Raw genomic sequence first — 17,144 nt, forward strand, 5'->3', positions numbered from 1 at the left:
GAATGTGCCCACATCTTTGATTGTTCTTTTGTCTCAGGGTTCACATACTTAATCCAGGTTTCGTCACCGGTCACGATTCTGTTTAACAATGGTTCTCCTTCGTCCTCATAACGTGACAGAAAGTCTAATGCAGAGGCCATTCTTTGAGTTTTGTGGTGGTCGGTAAGAATTTTGGGCACCCATCGTGCACAGAACTTACGGTAACCCAATCTTGCTGTCACTATCTCGTACAAGAGTGTCTTAGAAATCTGTGGAAAACCAGTAGACAACTCCGACATTGAGAAACGTCGATTTTCACAAACTTTTGCATCAACTGTCTGAACGAGTTCGTCAGTCACCAATGATGGTCTACCACTCCTCTCTTCATCATGAACGTTTTCTCATCCACTTTTAAATAAACGTACCCATTCACGGACAACTCCTTCACTCGTAACTCTTGGTCCGTACACGGCACAAAGCCCACAATGAATAGTTGCTGCAGAATATCCTTTGGCTGTAAAAAACCTTATGACAGCACGCACTTCACATTTGGCGGGGTTTTCTATTGCAGCACACATTTCAAACTGGCACAAAAACTAAACTAGCGCAAGTACGACGTTCACTCGACCACGGCTTGATGCCGACTGACCTGTTGAGTGCGTGAACGCACAGATGGCGTCGCTACTCCCCCCACAACCCGCACTGTGACCAATCGGAGGTTACTTTCTGAACCGCCCTCGTATTATGATGATACATTTAATACCCTTCTTCTGTTCATCTACCCTGGGCTTCAAACCACAAGTAAGGTATTATTGTTATTGCAACCATATCTACTGCTATAGTACTCCCAGCACTTGTCACCCCTTTAATGCATACTTGTTTTCCAGTACCAGAGGTGTTATTTCATGAAATGTGCACACAAGTAGTGTTTTCTGGCTCAAACAGTTGACTGCCTGGCACAGTCTTCAAGAACTGTATGCTGAATCACAAGTCTTGTTTGAAATGAAATGTGAGTCTCTATGTATGAGGTGTCCTGGCATCTTTAATACTCCTTAATTACACTGTCTGAGACTTCTGTGTCAACAACACAACACTAGTCTTATTTCACTCTGTGATTATATTCCAGGCATTGCTTCATGACATCCAATATCCCCAGCTGGTTTAGACAGGTGTGTCACTAATGTTTCTTGCTACTCTCCTCTGTTGATAGTATGGCCTCTCTCAAGTAAAACGTGCCACAATCACATCAAATTTGGTCTGGTTTGTATCTCGTTTTTGGAAGCCAAAATCACTGTTAACATTACAAAACAATGAACTCATCTATCAATTGTGCAACCACAGATATTCACATAGTCCAAGTAACTTAAATCATTATAATCCAATTGAGCACTAGCATCTAAAAGCCCCTTAGACATTAACCATCAGCTTCTGCTTTGTCAGAGATGTTGCATACCAATAGTTTTGGATGAAAAAAGGAGCTGCTAGACAAATCCTAAACTGTACAATAAACATTATCAACCTGGGGCCTAGACAAGACCACAGATCATTTATAATATATCCCCAACTGCACTTTTTCCACTGTGTCACATGCTGTCAACGTAACATGTTTTTGCTCACTCCATGGTAGAAGTGTGGTGCCTTAATGTTCAAACTGATCTGTACAGCCATACCAAGTGAAAACAGTGACATATAAGCTGTCAGTAAGTTGTTAGTGACAAACTAGTGACATTTCAAGTTATTATAGTATAAAAGAATATGAACGTAGCATGTGTCTAATGCGACCACTACTCACAACTGTAATGCCAAGCAAAACAAATTGTTCCTGTTGGCAGGAGAGTACCAGAAACTAAATATGCAATTTAGATGAATTTTATTGCTGAGGATGATTGGTGCATAAAATCTAAAGAGATGAGCAGTTTGTTATTCAAATGTAGAAAATTGTAAGACTGAATATAAGCATACAAAGGATGATAAATCACACACACATTACCAGTAGAAACAAATGTTGTTAAAATACAGAGATAAGAATGAATACCAACTGCTGTGTCCTAAATCAATAATCTGAATCCCATATTCGTAACTAGATTTGCATCACAATTCATTCCTTCCACCACTCCTTTCTGTTATAGTTTTCAGCAATGCAGTTCTGTTGACATATAATTGTCTTTACTTCCTACTTTCAACAAAAAAAGTGTTAACATGAACAGGGAAATAACTGTTTACAGCAAGATAGCTGTTCAACAATGATTTGGAGTGAGAGCTGTTTTAAAAAAAACTGTACATTCAAAACTTACCCCATTTGGCCTGTACTTTTTCATTTCAGTTAGGAAAGATATTTTCTCAGCCTCTGTTTTGTCTCCAAATGAAAATGAAGGATGATAATGAAATGTGTCCCAATTAATTTCCTTTATTCTCTTCATACTCTCTGTTGATGCACCAGGACGTGAACGAAGATACTGCTTGTACGCGTTACTGCACACCCGCTTCATGTTAGACTGAGAGAAGAAAAGTAGTATCAAACCAAGTACCTCGAATAGATATGTATATTATAGAGGGAAACATTCCACATGGGAAAAATATATCTAAAAACAAAGATGATGTGACTTACCAAACGAAAGCGCTGGCACGTCGATAGACACAAAATGGTTCAAATGGCTCTGAGCACTATGGGACTCAACTGCTGAGGTCATTAGTCCCCTAGAACTTAGAACTAGTTAAACCTAACTAACCTAAGGACATCACAAACATCCATGCCCGAGGCAGGATTCGAACCTGCGACCGTAGCGGTCTTGCGGTTCCAGACTGCAGCGCCTTTAACCGCACGGCCACTTCGGCCGGCCGATAGACACACAAACAAACACAAACATACACACAAAATTCTAGCTTTCGCAACCAATGGTTGCTTCGTCAGGAAAGAGGGAAGGAGAGGGAAAGACGAAAGGATGATATGTCTGCTTGTGTCTGTATATGTGTGGATGGATATGTGTGTGTGTGTGTGTGTGTGTGTGAGTGTATACCCGTCCTTTTCCCCCCCTAAGGTAAGTCTTTCCGCTCCCAGGATTGGAATGACTCCTTACCCTCTCCCTTAAAACCCACTTCCTTTCGTCTTTCCCTCTCCTTCCCTCTTTCCTGATGAGGCAACAGTTTGTTGCGAAAGCTTGAATTTTGTGTGTATGTTTGTGTGTCTATCGACCTGCCAGCGCTTTCGTTCGGTAAGTCACCTCATCTGTGTGTGTGTGTGTGTGTGTGTGTGTGTGTGTGTGTTTATAAAAACACGCAAAAACATCTACATGTTACTTAAAATGTGCAAACAGCAATCTCATTACATCTATTTATTAAAAGAAATATTCACTTGAGTAGCCAATAAAATTACAGACAGAATATCCACTCAGTACTTACCCCAGGTGGTGAAATTCCAATACTGCCCATAGACACACATAAAAGTACAAGACACTGCGCTAGCTTTGGGAACTAGTAGTTCTTTCCTCAGGAAATAAACAGGGGTAGGTAGAGACCCACATATGAGAGGAAACAAAGACTGAAGAGGAGGTGTCTGAGAGAATTAAATCGAGGTACCATCTTACCCCATTACAGAACTTTGCTATGTACAATACCGCAAAATGCTGACGATACAAACAGATACATTAAAATCAAGCTATGTGGCTAGAGGGTAAGTGCTGTAACCCTATACAGTTAGCACACGTAATTAAATAGCATGCTCCTCCATGGCCAGCCTAAAGAGGCCACCTCACTCAACACAGACTGCGCAGCAAGTGCTGTACCGTGTGCAAACAGCTGTATACAAGCCAGCATGCCAGGCCCTCAGCCACTCTAATGTTTTCATGTGTAAGAGACACTTCACTGTTAGACCGTGCATTAATGCAACCAATGATTTTGTGTGTTTCTTATTGTTACAATGTCCTACAGTGTGTCAGTATTTTTCTTTATATGGAAGCAAATTAAAAATTAATTGGTGCGAATTCTAATATTGTGTTTGCAACATTAAAATTTTTAGTGAGGAGTATGGGATTCTATTCTACGTGTTTCGTTTCTCGGTTCAATATGGCCAACAAGTCAGAGGAAAACATTTTTCAATATGTTGAACAGCAGCAAGCTCTCACCAGAGAGCAGCAGGCTCCATCCATGGCTTCATTGACATGCCATGGTTCACAGGTGTTGATGTGTCCCCACCGTTTCCTCCACATGATGATAATATGGAGGATTGGGATGCGTATGAAAAATGCCTTCAGCAACATTTCCAAGCTTTTGGTGTCATGTACCTCAACGTGTGTAAGGCTTTCTTTCTGTCATGGATTTTTCCTCTTGTTTATCATCTTTTGTGTCAGCTATCTTTTCAGCAGCAACCTGTTAGTCTCTCTTTTGATGAAATGTGACAGTACAGGTACTCCATAATTATCATCGCAAACACACTAATGTTATTGCAGCTCCTATTGAGTTCTACCACTGTTTACAGTCGTACAGAGCTTGGGCAGTGGAACTTCATGTGTTCAGCTGTCATTGGCAGTTTGTTACTGAGGCTCACAAGGACTCACAAGCTTATTCAATGGTTTGTGATGCTATAATACACTCAGTCCCCGATACGTTAAGTCCATAGATGCACTTTACAATGCGAAAATCCCTCTCTCACAGACATTCTGGACACTGCTCATTCTCATAAAGTAACTAGGGAAGCAGGAATAAGATAGAAGCTTGGTGTGAAGTAGCTGCTGTACCATGTTCTCCTCAGCTGCTGTCTTTTAGCTTATGGAAGGAATATGGTGTCATGGCTGTGCAATCACAGTCTCCACATTGCATGAGGCAGTGCCGTGCTAAACAGCAGCAGCAGCCAGCTTCACAACAGCAGTCATGTGCTCCTCTCCCATTGTGCCTGTATTGTTTTGTTCAACATGAGCGGGCCATGTGCCCACAGCGACAGGTGTTGTGCAATCATTGTAAAAAAATAAATGACATATTGTGTCAGTGTGCAATTCTATATCTTATTCATCACACATTAACCTGGATGTGAACAGCATTTCTCAAGTCACAGTAGCCCTAAACAAATACATGTTATGGGCAAGATGTTAAACATGTAAGTAGACACAGGTGCAGCAGTGACTTTGTTAAATTCTCAAACCCACGTGGATCTCAGGACACTGGCGTTGTCTCCTGTCTCTCATTGGTGGCCGAGTTACAACAGATACACATACTGACAGTTTTCTACTCCCCTAGTGTATAAAGCAGTTGTTCGGCCTTTGACCTTGCTCATGAAAGGTGATGCCAACACTGGAAACTTATTTGGGTTACACATCTTCAAGATTTTTATATTATTTCTGATTAAGTGCATCTGGTATCGGATCAAGTTCCATATCAACAACTGGACATACTACACTAGAAATTTTCCCTCCGTTTTCGGACAGATTAGTGTGCTTCTAATTTCAATGCTCACATCACAATAAATCCAATGGTGCAGGAGCAAGTCAAAGCAGAACTCTATCAACGTATGTCCTTGGGTGTTGTCACATCTGTCTCCTCTAGCAAATGGTCTACTCTGCTGGTAATTGTTACAAAAATCAAACGACTACCTTAGGCTCTGTGGTGGTTTTAAAAAGTCTGTCAATTTACAATATATTATTGACATCTATCCCATACCTTATCAAGATGAACTCTTAGCTCTGCTTTCTGGAAGCCAATATTTTTTCCCGAAACAGACTTGTCTGAAGCCTACCTGCAACTGCCTCTGGATGGTGATTCCAAACATAATTAATCCCCCCTTTGGGTTATACCAGTACCAGTGCCTGCCATTCAACACAGCTAGCATCCCTGCTATTTTCCAAAGATTTTTGGAGCAACTCATGGCCTCTGCGCTGGCGTCCATTAACTACTTGGATGATACTGTGGTCTCCAGTTCCTATATAGGTGAACACTTGCAGAATCGTCTTGCCTTCTTCACGGTGCTGCAGGCCCCCAGTTTGAAATATAACTTGGACAAATTGCGATTTTTTCAAGTATCGACTATCTTGGTTTCAAAGTCTCGCATGCTGGGTTCAAGCCTTTATGCCAACACGTCAATGCCACTGCAGCTTTTCCGTGTCCTACTGATGTCAAAGAGTTGCAGCCTACTGGGAAAGATTGCATATTACCATAAATTTCTTCCTAACTACAATGGCTCATCCCCTTCCTTCTCTCTTACATAAATGTGTTACTTTTCACTGCTTGCCCACCTGCAAGCATGCTTTTACCCTGATGAAGTCAAAATTCACTCAATACGTTGCTTAGCTATCATCCAAACAGGCCAACATTTTGTTTTGGTCACGGACGCCTTGTAGTACGGTCTTGGGGATGTTCTCGCACACAAATACATGGACAGTTCTGAACGTCCTATTACGTACGCTTCCAAAATCCTGAATCAGACGTAACAGCACACTCAAAAATTTTGATGTTTTCTTCTACAGTTCTAAATTTCATAAGATTACTAATAATAAACCTCTGGTTGCTCTTTTCCATCCCCCGGCATCTCTTCCGGACAAAATGACCCTCTGCCTGCAATGCATGGCTCTGTTTTTGTCGTGCTACAACTATAAGAGTCACTTCTGCCCCCAGCACGACACATTAATGCAGATGCTCTTTCTCGGTTGCCGACTGGCCCCAATCCTGCATTTGATTAAGATGAACTGTTGTGTATCCATTTAGCCATCTAAGCCCAAAACACTGTGGATGGTTTTCACATTAGCCATCATAGCCAATCCTGTCTTGTATCGGGTTGTTCAATTTGTCTACCACCTGGCTATCAAACCACCAGCCGAGCATCGGATCCTCTGTGTAATTATTATGCTCTCCACCAATGCTTCTCAGTTCTTGATGGCGTGTTATTGTTGGCTACTGAAGAGTCGACACCCAGGATAGTGAACTAGTCTGCGTTGTGATGCACTGTCATGCGCTTTCTCTATCTGGACCATTGGGGTATTTCTAGTATAAATCTGCCAGCACACCAACACTTGTTTTGACCAGGTACTGAAAATGGAATCAAATGACTACCTTAGGCTCTGTGGTGGTTTTAAAAAGTCTGTCAATTTACAATATATCCCATACCTTATCAAGATGAACTCTTAGCACTGCTTTCTGGAAGCCAATATTTTTTTCCCAAAACAGCCACTTCCACCTCGCAGCCTCTTTTGCAGCTGCTGCCTCCGTTGCTGAGTGCCTGCCCGTTTGTGGACATGGATATGGCATCTCCATCACAAATGCTTCCTTATGGTTTCTCATGGGGAGTGGGTGCTGTGCATGTTCATGTACACGTGTCAGTTGATTTGGTCTCCCTGCAGTGTACCATCCATCAGGCGCCACTATGGGCCCCTCTTTCCCTGTAGCCTGCCCCCAGCACCCCTGGGAGCAAATTCATGCTGTTTTTGTAAGCCCCCCACCTTAACTCCTTTTGAATTCTTGTAGGTGAGCTTTTTCAAAATTTCCTTATGTGGTTTGTTGCCTGTCCACTTCCACGGTGGCCACGGTCACAGACCTCGCAAAGATTTGTGACAGACAACAGCCCACAATTTGTGTCTCAGGATTCTGAAGATTTCTGTAGAAAGGGTGGCATTTCACCCTCAGTCAAATGGTGAGGTGGAGCGGCTGGTCCGTACTTTCAAAATTCAGATGAAAACATATGTCATGCACTCTTCTCCTGAGGAAACCCCCAAAAGGTTCTCGAGTTCCTACAGGTTCACTCCAGTTGGCAACTGTAGCCCAACAGCACTGCTTCATGGCTGCCAGCCCCGTACATTGGTTCATCTACTCCACGCGATTCCTGGCCACTCACCGGAGCCGCACTTGCAGTGTTTCCATCCAGGCTCTGCCGTCTGGGCGCTAGGGTTTAGCTAGTGCTCTAAGTGTATACCAGCAGTCGTTCAACATTACAGAGGCCAGCCTCTGTGTCATGATCATCTCCAGTGTCTTGATGTCCTGAAAATATGACCAGCTCCTCCTACGCGTGACCAAGTGCACACAGGAGATCCCATGCCTCCGCAGCGAACTCTGCCTTTCGTGCCCCTGCAGCATGGTCCACACCCCCTTCGGCCCCTCTGCCATCTTTCTGAGTGTCACCACCACCGGGCAGAGTCATTGGCAATGGGCCACTTCCACCTCGCAGCCTCTTTCGCAGCTGCTGCCTCCGTTGCTGAGTGCCTGCCCATTTGTGGACATGGATATGGCATCTCCATCACAAATGCTTCCTTACGGTGGCTCATGGGGAGTGGGTGCTGTGCATGTTCATTTACAAGCCATTTCAAACCGTATTCTCCTGTGACGACACGACAACTGCTCCATCAGTCATCCCCTTTTGATGAAGACATGGACATTTCCACAGTGAACAGTTTCCCCCTCCCCGGGGGAAGGAGTGTAACAACCCTACAAAGTGAGCGCACATATTTAAAGAGCGTGTGCCTCCACGGCCAACCTTTTAGAGGCTGTCTCACTCAGCGCAGACACCACAGCAAGCATTTTTCCAGGTGCAAAGAGTGGTATATAAGCTGGTGCAGTGAACCCCAGCTGCTCTAATGTTTTCATCACTAAGGAACACTTGACTGTGCATTAATGTAAACCACGATTCACGTGCTTGTTCATATCACAACATGCTTCAGGTTTTCTGTATTCTCCTTTGTATGGAAGCGAATTTAAAGTTGGTCGGTGGGAACTCTGACATTGTGTTGAGCAATGTTACAATAATAAGAAGCTTTATGCAGTTATGCAGTATATTGTGAAAGTTACAATAATAAGAAGCTTTCTACAGTTACGCAGTATATTGTGAAGGTATCATCAGTGCAGATATTATATCTCTGCAATGAGAAAATAAAAATATTAGCGAATTACCACATATGTGCACAATATCTGACATCATATTTCTTGTTGTTGTCGTCAAGTTATACCAGATTTCTGTTGATATATGAACATACAGAACTTTCACCAACCTGTGTTCCAATACGATTATGTGTAAGGCACATACAGTAAATAACTACAGACGTGAATTAATAATTTAATCATTGTAGACTGAAGACACATTCAGTTGTGATGTGATGTGAAATGTGCTTATTTCTCCAACGTAGGTTACAGCTCTTTATTTTAGACTTTTAACTAAATGCTCACATTTATGTTTTGTACTTACAAACACCATGAAACTTATATTACCGAATGTAAACTATAAAACTAAATTATTATTGAAGCTCCCTCATACATTAAAATGGTGTGCCAGTACAGGTCTCGAACCTGGGCTCTCTGCTTTTAGTGGGCAAGTGCTCCGCGACTGAACTATACATGCCTAGTTCTTTATCAGCCCTCACAGTTTTACTTCCACCAGAGCCTCCTTTCATTTTGTAAATTATTATTAGTTGAAATACAGAAATTAGTTGAGTAAGTCATTTAATGGCCTCACCAGATCAACTGAATTTTCATGCCAGCTAAGTAAATTGGTTTGCTCTTCCTCCAAAAGATCTTGCGGAATGCGTCCAATGTGAACATCTTCCTGAAGTGGCTTTCCAAGAAAGAGATGAAGGTCCATTAAATACGCATATTCATCTGCAGCAACCAAGGAGTAAGCTGTTCCACTGCGACCAGCTCTTGCACAACGTCCTGTTAGTAACATAAGTATTTATTATTATTATTATTATTATTTTGCAGATAAGACTAACAAAATAACTGTAAATGATTAGTTGTTAATTAAGACATTCATTCATACATATACAGCAACACTGCATTTTTACGATCCGGCATTTTGCTTTCATTTTCGTCGGTTCCAACATAAGTCCTATTCTCTGAATACAATGCTTTCCCATTTTTAACTACTCCATGTTACAACATTTCCCACATTTGAAGTTTTCATTGACGTTATCACTACCTTTAACATTGATTTTCATGTAGTTTTTCTGCAAAAAGTGTGTCGTATTGTTGCTCAAAGTAGGCCTTGGAACAAAGCATAAAACGCAGACTGCACACAAAGTTACTGATCATGTAAAGTATTGTTAGTGCAGTACATTTGACACATCATATTAAACAGGAGATGTGGAATATGGGGAAGGTGTGATGATAAGTGAACAGCTTCACCTGGTGAAGGTGGGGCCTTTTATGTTTTGGCGTTGCAGCTTGGCGGTGGCTTGACTGTCAAGCAGCAACAGCACTCGCCAAGAATGAAAACAAAAGGCAAGATGGTTTTGTGACAAATAAAATGTACTGTAATCTTGGCGCTCATGTTGAGCCTTCGAGGTGTATGTTGTATCAAAAGTTGTGTTCTACTCTAATTCACAAATCACTTTAAAGATCTGTACACCCATTTAATATATGTTTGTAAAAAGAAAGTAGTGGATGTACTTTTTCATGATATGAATAGAAGTTATCTTCTTTTGCTCCAATAACAACTGCAGAATGTGAAGAAGTCAAGCCTTTCCTCGGGTACATGGGATTTCAGAGGCACTGATTAGCAGGACCTCTACTTCAAGAGAATCAAATAAGGCTATAAGGCTACTGGGGTGGGGGGGGGGAACGTTGAAACACACTTCTGAACATTATGGGATATCTGGAGAAAAAGGAACTTTTAAATAAGAATCAACATGAGTTCAGAAAATGAGTTGTGGGAAACACAGTTCACTTTATTCACTCCTGATAATCTGTAATTAATGGATGGAGACAGTCAGTAGATTTACTTTCGCTAGATTTCTCAAAGGAATCAAACCTGTATCACAAGTTCAGCTGCTAACCAAACATGATCACACAGAATATATTCACACATTTGTAACTGGCTCCAAGGATGTTTACTGACAGTATGTTATAATAGAAGGATAATGTCCAACAGAAACTAAAGTGACATCAGGTGTGCTCTAAGGAAAGTTAACAGTGAACTTGTTCTCAACATATAGGAGTAATACTAAGAAGCAATGTAAAATAAGACAAAGACATAAAATTAATAGCAGGGAAGACAAATCAAAGACATGGATTTTTTGGAAAGGAAAATGCAGACATTTGTAAAGGAGACTACAAACAACATGATAATTTAGTTGTGGTCTTCAGTGCTAAGCTCTCCTTGTTAGTCTATCCTATGAAAGTCTCTTCATCTCTGCATAACTATCGCAGCCTACATCCACTTGAATCTGTTTATTGCACTCAAGCTGTGGTCTCCATCTAAAAGTTATACCCCCATCCTTCCCTCCACTTCCAAACTGACAAGAGACCAGTCAAAGAAGGAAAATTAGCGGAAAAAATTTGTGTAGTCACAAATGCTAGGGAGGAGTGTCATGCACAACATACTAAAAACCTGACCTTTAGGGTGTCAGCATTGGGGTGGGGGGTGGGGTGGAGGTGGGGAGAGCATTTGTAGGGCAGTTTTTCATGTTTTTCTTGAGTAACTTGAAAACCATGACTTCTCATGAACTGTTTTCCAGTGCAAAATTAAAGTATGTAGAAATTCCTACAAAAGAGCTCCTATTAATTTTTTTCTCTAGGACTAATAGTTTCCATGTAACAAGGGGTGTAAAAGCCACCATTTTTTAAAAAACAGTGTTTTAATGGTGTAAAATTAATGTTTATGCTATGAAGAACGATTTGTAGCAATCCTCGTGACACCTTGCATCTGCATCATGTAGATCACTAACAGAACAGATTTGTCTTTAAATGATATCTCCCCACTCATTCTTCTTCTCTTGTGCACTAACTAAAATTTATTATCGTAACTGAAGAAGAACACTGTAAACCTTTCGCCACCCTTTTTTGGCCTTTTTCCTCTGTTTATCAAAAAATTCATTATCAATTACTTTTGCACAAAACACGTTAGTTTCAAAATCAAATTTCGCTTCAGCTGAACGCAATGGTTTGACTCTAGCTGATGTTGAAGGCTGTTCCTCTGAAAGAGATTCTCTTAAAAATCTTTTAATTGAATCACCTCTAGTGTACTCTTTCCTGGAAGATTCATGAACAACACCACGTCTTTTGTTTCTGCAACCTTCAGCTTTCCCATCTTTTCTCAAATAACTGGTATTTAGGAATCCATGTATTCCTTTTCTACCAACATTGCATATGTCACTGACAACATCATACTCGCAGATCAAACACTTTTCTGCCAGTGTTTACAGGAACATATTTCTTGTACCGACTCCCGTTAAATCACTGCAAATAACTAATAACTTATTAAAATGAATTCCATATATAAGACAATCTCTGCTGCAGTATTTAATAATCAATAATCTGTTTCATGCTCTTAGAGCACCATCATATAAACTGCAACAAGTAATGAAGTAATTATAACATGAAACTCTTGATTCGTGAACCTATCTAAACCATCAAATAGCAGAATAAACAAAAAGTGCAAGGTACAAACATACGTTATTAAGGTAGAGGGAACCACTGAACTCACTCAACAGTGAAGATGTTTAGTCCACTCATAACAGAACTGGACAGAAAATGCTGTGTGTAAATTGAAGAATGAGCAGGAAAAAGTCGCAACAAATGTACAGTGTGCCCAGCAATCAGTTTCCCGCCTACCAGTGCACAGAGATGTACGTAGATTCTGTTTGTATGTGTAGTTCTATTAATAACTAATACTTGTATTCCATTTAGTGTTAATGCATTTGTGAAAAATGCACAATTCTAACGTGTGTCCTCATACGATGCATTTTGTAAAATATCAAAAATCTCCAGGTGTGTCTGCACACTACGTCACTAATGATTTATGAGGTGTGCTGTGTAATGGTCAGTATAACTTGGTGAAACATCCTGTAGTTGCTTCTTGCGACATAAAGGGGTAGATGGAGTGAGGACTCACTAACTCACTTTTCATTTTGCAGACACACAAGTAAGGGAAGTGTGTAACATCGTTCTGCATCATACATTCCATCATCTTCTACCCTCCACTGCCTCCACACACCCCCCCCCCCCAACCCCACCCTCACCCGCTGCCAGCTGTCACATCCTCAGAACAAAATTTTTCCCTCAGTACTGTTCTACTGCACGTACATGCATCAGTTACAGCCATTTAATATTTAGCCTTAATCAACTTCATTTAACAGCAAACATTAATTTTATACCATTAAACACTGTTTTTATAAATTTGCTATTTTTCCACCCCTTGTAACACCGAAACTACTGGTCCTAGAGAAAAAATGAATAGGATATTTTTTGTAGGAAATTCAGCGTACTTTAATTTTGTACTGGAAAACATTTTCGCTAGAAGCCACGGTCTTTGAGTTATACCTTTAAAGGCCACTCCCCCATCCCAACGCTCACACCCTACAGGTCAGGATTTTTAGTATGTTCTTCATGACACTCCCTCCCCAAACTACTATGAAAAAATTTGCGACTACACAAATTTTTTCCCCCAAGTGCCATTTTTTGGTCTTTGTTGACTGGGCTACAAGCTCTTAATGCCTCAGGACATGTCCTCCTTTTAGTCTAGTTGCGACACAAATGTTATCTCTATCATATGAGCACACAAGCCACATCACCTTGGCAAGGTCCATAGTTTGTGGGGAGAAACAAGATGCTATTCCTTGTATTGTGGAGAGCAACTATAAAAATGGGTGCACTGTGCATTTTGCACAGAGACAGAGGGGGGCAAAAAATTTGTTGTATTGCTGTAAATATTCTTCCATCAGTTCTTGTGCCGTGACAGCTGACTGGGCGCTAGCATACACTTTGGTCCATAGTAAACTGCTTTCTCAGTAAAACACACACGCACACGCGCACGGGCATGCGCACACACACACACACACACAATGTTTAACATTTGGTCTTTTGAACATTATGGTTTGAAAATCAAACAAATTTTTGCAGTGCTTAGATCTTCAGCCTTCCACAGAAACTGAATAATTATATTTAAAGCATTTTCAGGCTTTAAAATTGTGTGACCTTAATAGGATATCGGAAATAAATCATTTAATGGGCTACTAAAAGTTACATTTTCTTTCACTGTGCAACCTGCTAAAGCATTAAGATATAGCCATTAAATTGAATGAAATATGTTTTATGACAAAATATGCATTATGACAAAATATGCATTATGACAAAACCAAAGATGGAGACTTGAGCTATTAACAATTTTTAATGCAGCTGCAGACAGTCATACAAATGAATTCATTAGGTGGCTGTAATTAAAACTTACACACTACATAGTAACCAAACAATGGAAAATCCAGGATGGAATGTAACAATATTAGCCCTCTCCTTCCCCGCCCAAGCCTCCTTACCCCCACCCAGTCGCCACTCCCATCATGCGCTGGTGCTGCTGCTCACAGAGTGGCTTCAGTTGCCAGAGACTGCTTTCATGCGTGTGTAGGTTGCAATTGTATGTGTGTCCTCTACTTTTGATGCAGGCCTTGCTGGCTGAAAGCTTATTTGTGACAGTCTTTCTGTTAAGCCTATCTGTGACTCAGCATCTCCGCTATATGGCGAGTAGCAATATTGATATTACATAGTCAGAAATCCATGCCTTCATCTTCGCTGTCTGACATAGATGAATTGGTGTATTTGTCACAGTAGACAAGAAACTTAAATCCACAGAGACAGAAATTGAAGCTGCAGGTTTGGACAAGACTCAGTATTGTAGTGTCGCGGAATAGTAAAGAGTTGGAAACGTGGAATATTGTCAAAGTTTCTTTGCCTATGCTGAGAGTCAGAGGATTGCGCATGTATCGGAATGTGTCATCATGCAGGGACAATAGCCTGGTAACGCACAACAGGTGAGAGAGAGCTGCTTAACACACGGGTTTGTGTTAGACGGAGACTTTCGTAGAGTGCACGACAGAGGTATAGCGTCAGCTGTACTGCATTTCACAACTTCGCGTAAGTCTGCCATGACAACACGTAACTCTGTCGCAAGAACACCTAAGGGACGAGTACGACAGATGAGTCAGCAGTATAAGTGGAACGAATGTGGTCATTACAAACGACCATGACATCAGAACGTCGCTCGTGCTTCCTTTAAATATGCCAGCTTTGATAGCAACAAGGCACTCACACTCGCAGTTAGATGTGTACTGGGTCGCTGCGTAGCGCTCATCTCAGTGATAGAGATGTTAATCTTTATTAAGGAGGTGTTGCAGTAAGGGGCGGCCCATCCAGCAGCAGACGTGAGGGGACAGTACCAGCTCTGGTCCTCTCTGCTGCGGCTGTCAATCATCAACCCAGGATTAGCAGACATCGCGACAGACTCGCTCGCCGCCAATGCTGACCACATCAGAGAGCCGTTGTCAAGATCGTGCGGGGCCTAGGCCCTGTGCATCCGCCATCACAACCGGGTGAGCCGATGACGCTGGGGGACTGCAGCCCGTTCTGCCCGTCCACCGCGGACGAGCCACCAGGAGGAGCAGAAGGGAAGAAGACGGGGTGGGATAGAGTACACTCCGCACTACAAGAACGCTTCTCGTGCCGACAGCACCAGGACTCCAACCCGGAGCCTTCACGTGCAGCTGCTTGCTGTTTGCCGCCGAGCCGGTCGCCACCAACCACGGGCGGCTGAAGTAAGGGCATTCCTCCGCTACGTCACAGCACGTGGCACTGCGCTAGCAAGACTGGTGCGGCCCGGATCTGGTGTCATCGCTACGAGTCAGCGAGGACTCGGGGAAGGTCGTTGATATCACCAAGCCACATTGTACTCGGCAGGAATAAAGTTGTTATGACTTAATAACCACTACACGCCACTTTGGCGTTTCTGACGCTTCTACAGCCATTTCCTAGCATCCTGACAACTGGAGAGGTCGCCACTCGGCCATCCAGTCCACCATAGGTGACTGGGACCACCGGGGTGCCTACAGATTTGGTGTTAGAAGTGGTCGCGCCCTCCGCCTATAGAGAGGAATTGTTACCGTTGTGGGAGGAAAGGCCACGTGAAGGCTCAATGCAGACAGCCGCAGTGATATGCTTGTAAATACTACGGTCACAAGGCAAACGAGTGTCGTAGTAAGCAGAATGGTAACGGGAATAAACAGGAAAAAGCGTTAAACGGGAACGGGAGTGTTTCGTCTGTCGGAAGACATTCCCGGTAAGCAGAAGTATGCTGAAAACTAGTACAGTGACGGATTGTTGCTTGATGGGTGTTGTAAGGAATAACAGATGTAAGTTTTTGATTGATACAGGGGTACATGTATCTGTTGCTAGTCTAGACCTTGTGGGTAGGAGAAGACTAGGTACTCCTAGGTATAGATTACGTGGAGTAGGGAATAATGAGTTGCAATCATTGGGTACAACACAGCTCATTTTTAAGATTGGAACTGTAGGGTTCGGAGAGAAAATGGAAGTGTTGCCAACTGTGGGACAAGGGTATTCTGTGATTCTCGGACTGGACTTTCTCAATATACACCATGCCAAAATTAATCTTTCACAGCGTACAGTTGAACTTAGTGGGAACTTGTTTTCAATGGGTACAACAGCTACGTCGCGAGGTGCATCCGTTGCTAAGATGTCACCAATTGAACTGCGTACAAGGGCATTAAAGATTATTATGCATGTCAAAGTGCCTTCGGGTACAGGGAATTTAGTTTGGTTGTCAGTAGGTACCGATGTACCACAGCAGAAACTATGTGTGGTGGAGCCACTGCAGAGCAATGAAGCATTGGATGAAATGTAAAGTTTTATTAGGAGGAGCGTTGCGCACGTAACGGATATAAATGGGGAACTGATGATTCCGGTCAGTGTAGATAATTTTGGGGCAGATGAAGTGGATCTCCCAAAGGGTTTAGTGGTTGGAAATACTCGACGATGAGGATATAGGTGAATTCCAAGGTGATTATAACGTCAAGCAAACCGTCAAGGCATCTGTACTACGTGATAAGATTCGTCATTTGGAGAATGGTGATCGGAAAGCTATGGAAGCTTTGTTATTAGAGCATTTAGATTTGTTTAATTCAGAAGGTCCAGTACCAGCAACTCCTATTACACAGCACCGTATACCGACTGGCGATAGTCCACCGGTCTATAGAAAACCATACAGGATAGCGAAACGCCTACAACCACTAGTGGAAGAATTTATTAATCAACAGCTAAGGGACAGTATTATAGAGAACAGTGAAAGCCTGTGGTCTGCAACATAGTGGTAGTTCCTAAGAAGTCATTGGACGGTACTAAAAAGTATAGGTCTTGTTGTGACTATCGTTTTTTGAACGCACGAACTGTAACAGATGCGTATCCAATATCGAACA

The 17,144-nt window shown here is 42.1% G+C and overlaps 1 protein-coding gene across 1 annotated transcript in view; it reads right to left on the minus strand.

Moving 5' to 3' along the window:
- The window catches only part of LOC124776873 (ATP-dependent RNA helicase DDX54), a 138,297-nt gene that overhangs the window by 42,608 nt on the left and 78,545 nt on the right, over positions 1–17,144 (minus strand). The window contains exons 8-9 of the mRNA XM_047252054.1: positions 9,401–9,597; positions 2,274–2,474 (exon numbers count right to left, since the gene is read on the minus strand). Of these exons, the coding sequence (XP_047108010.1) occupies positions 2,274–2,474; positions 9,401–9,597 (398 nt within the window). The remainder of the gene's footprint in view (positions 1–2,273; positions 2,475–9,400; positions 9,598–17,144) is intronic.

Source organism: Schistocerca piceifrons, chromosome 2 (assembly GCF_021461385.2).
Source record: "Schistocerca piceifrons isolate TAMUIC-IGC-003096 chromosome 2, iqSchPice1.1, whole genome shotgun sequence".
Classification (NCBI taxonomy): Eukaryota; Metazoa; Arthropoda; class Insecta; order Orthoptera; family Acrididae; genus Schistocerca; species Schistocerca piceifrons.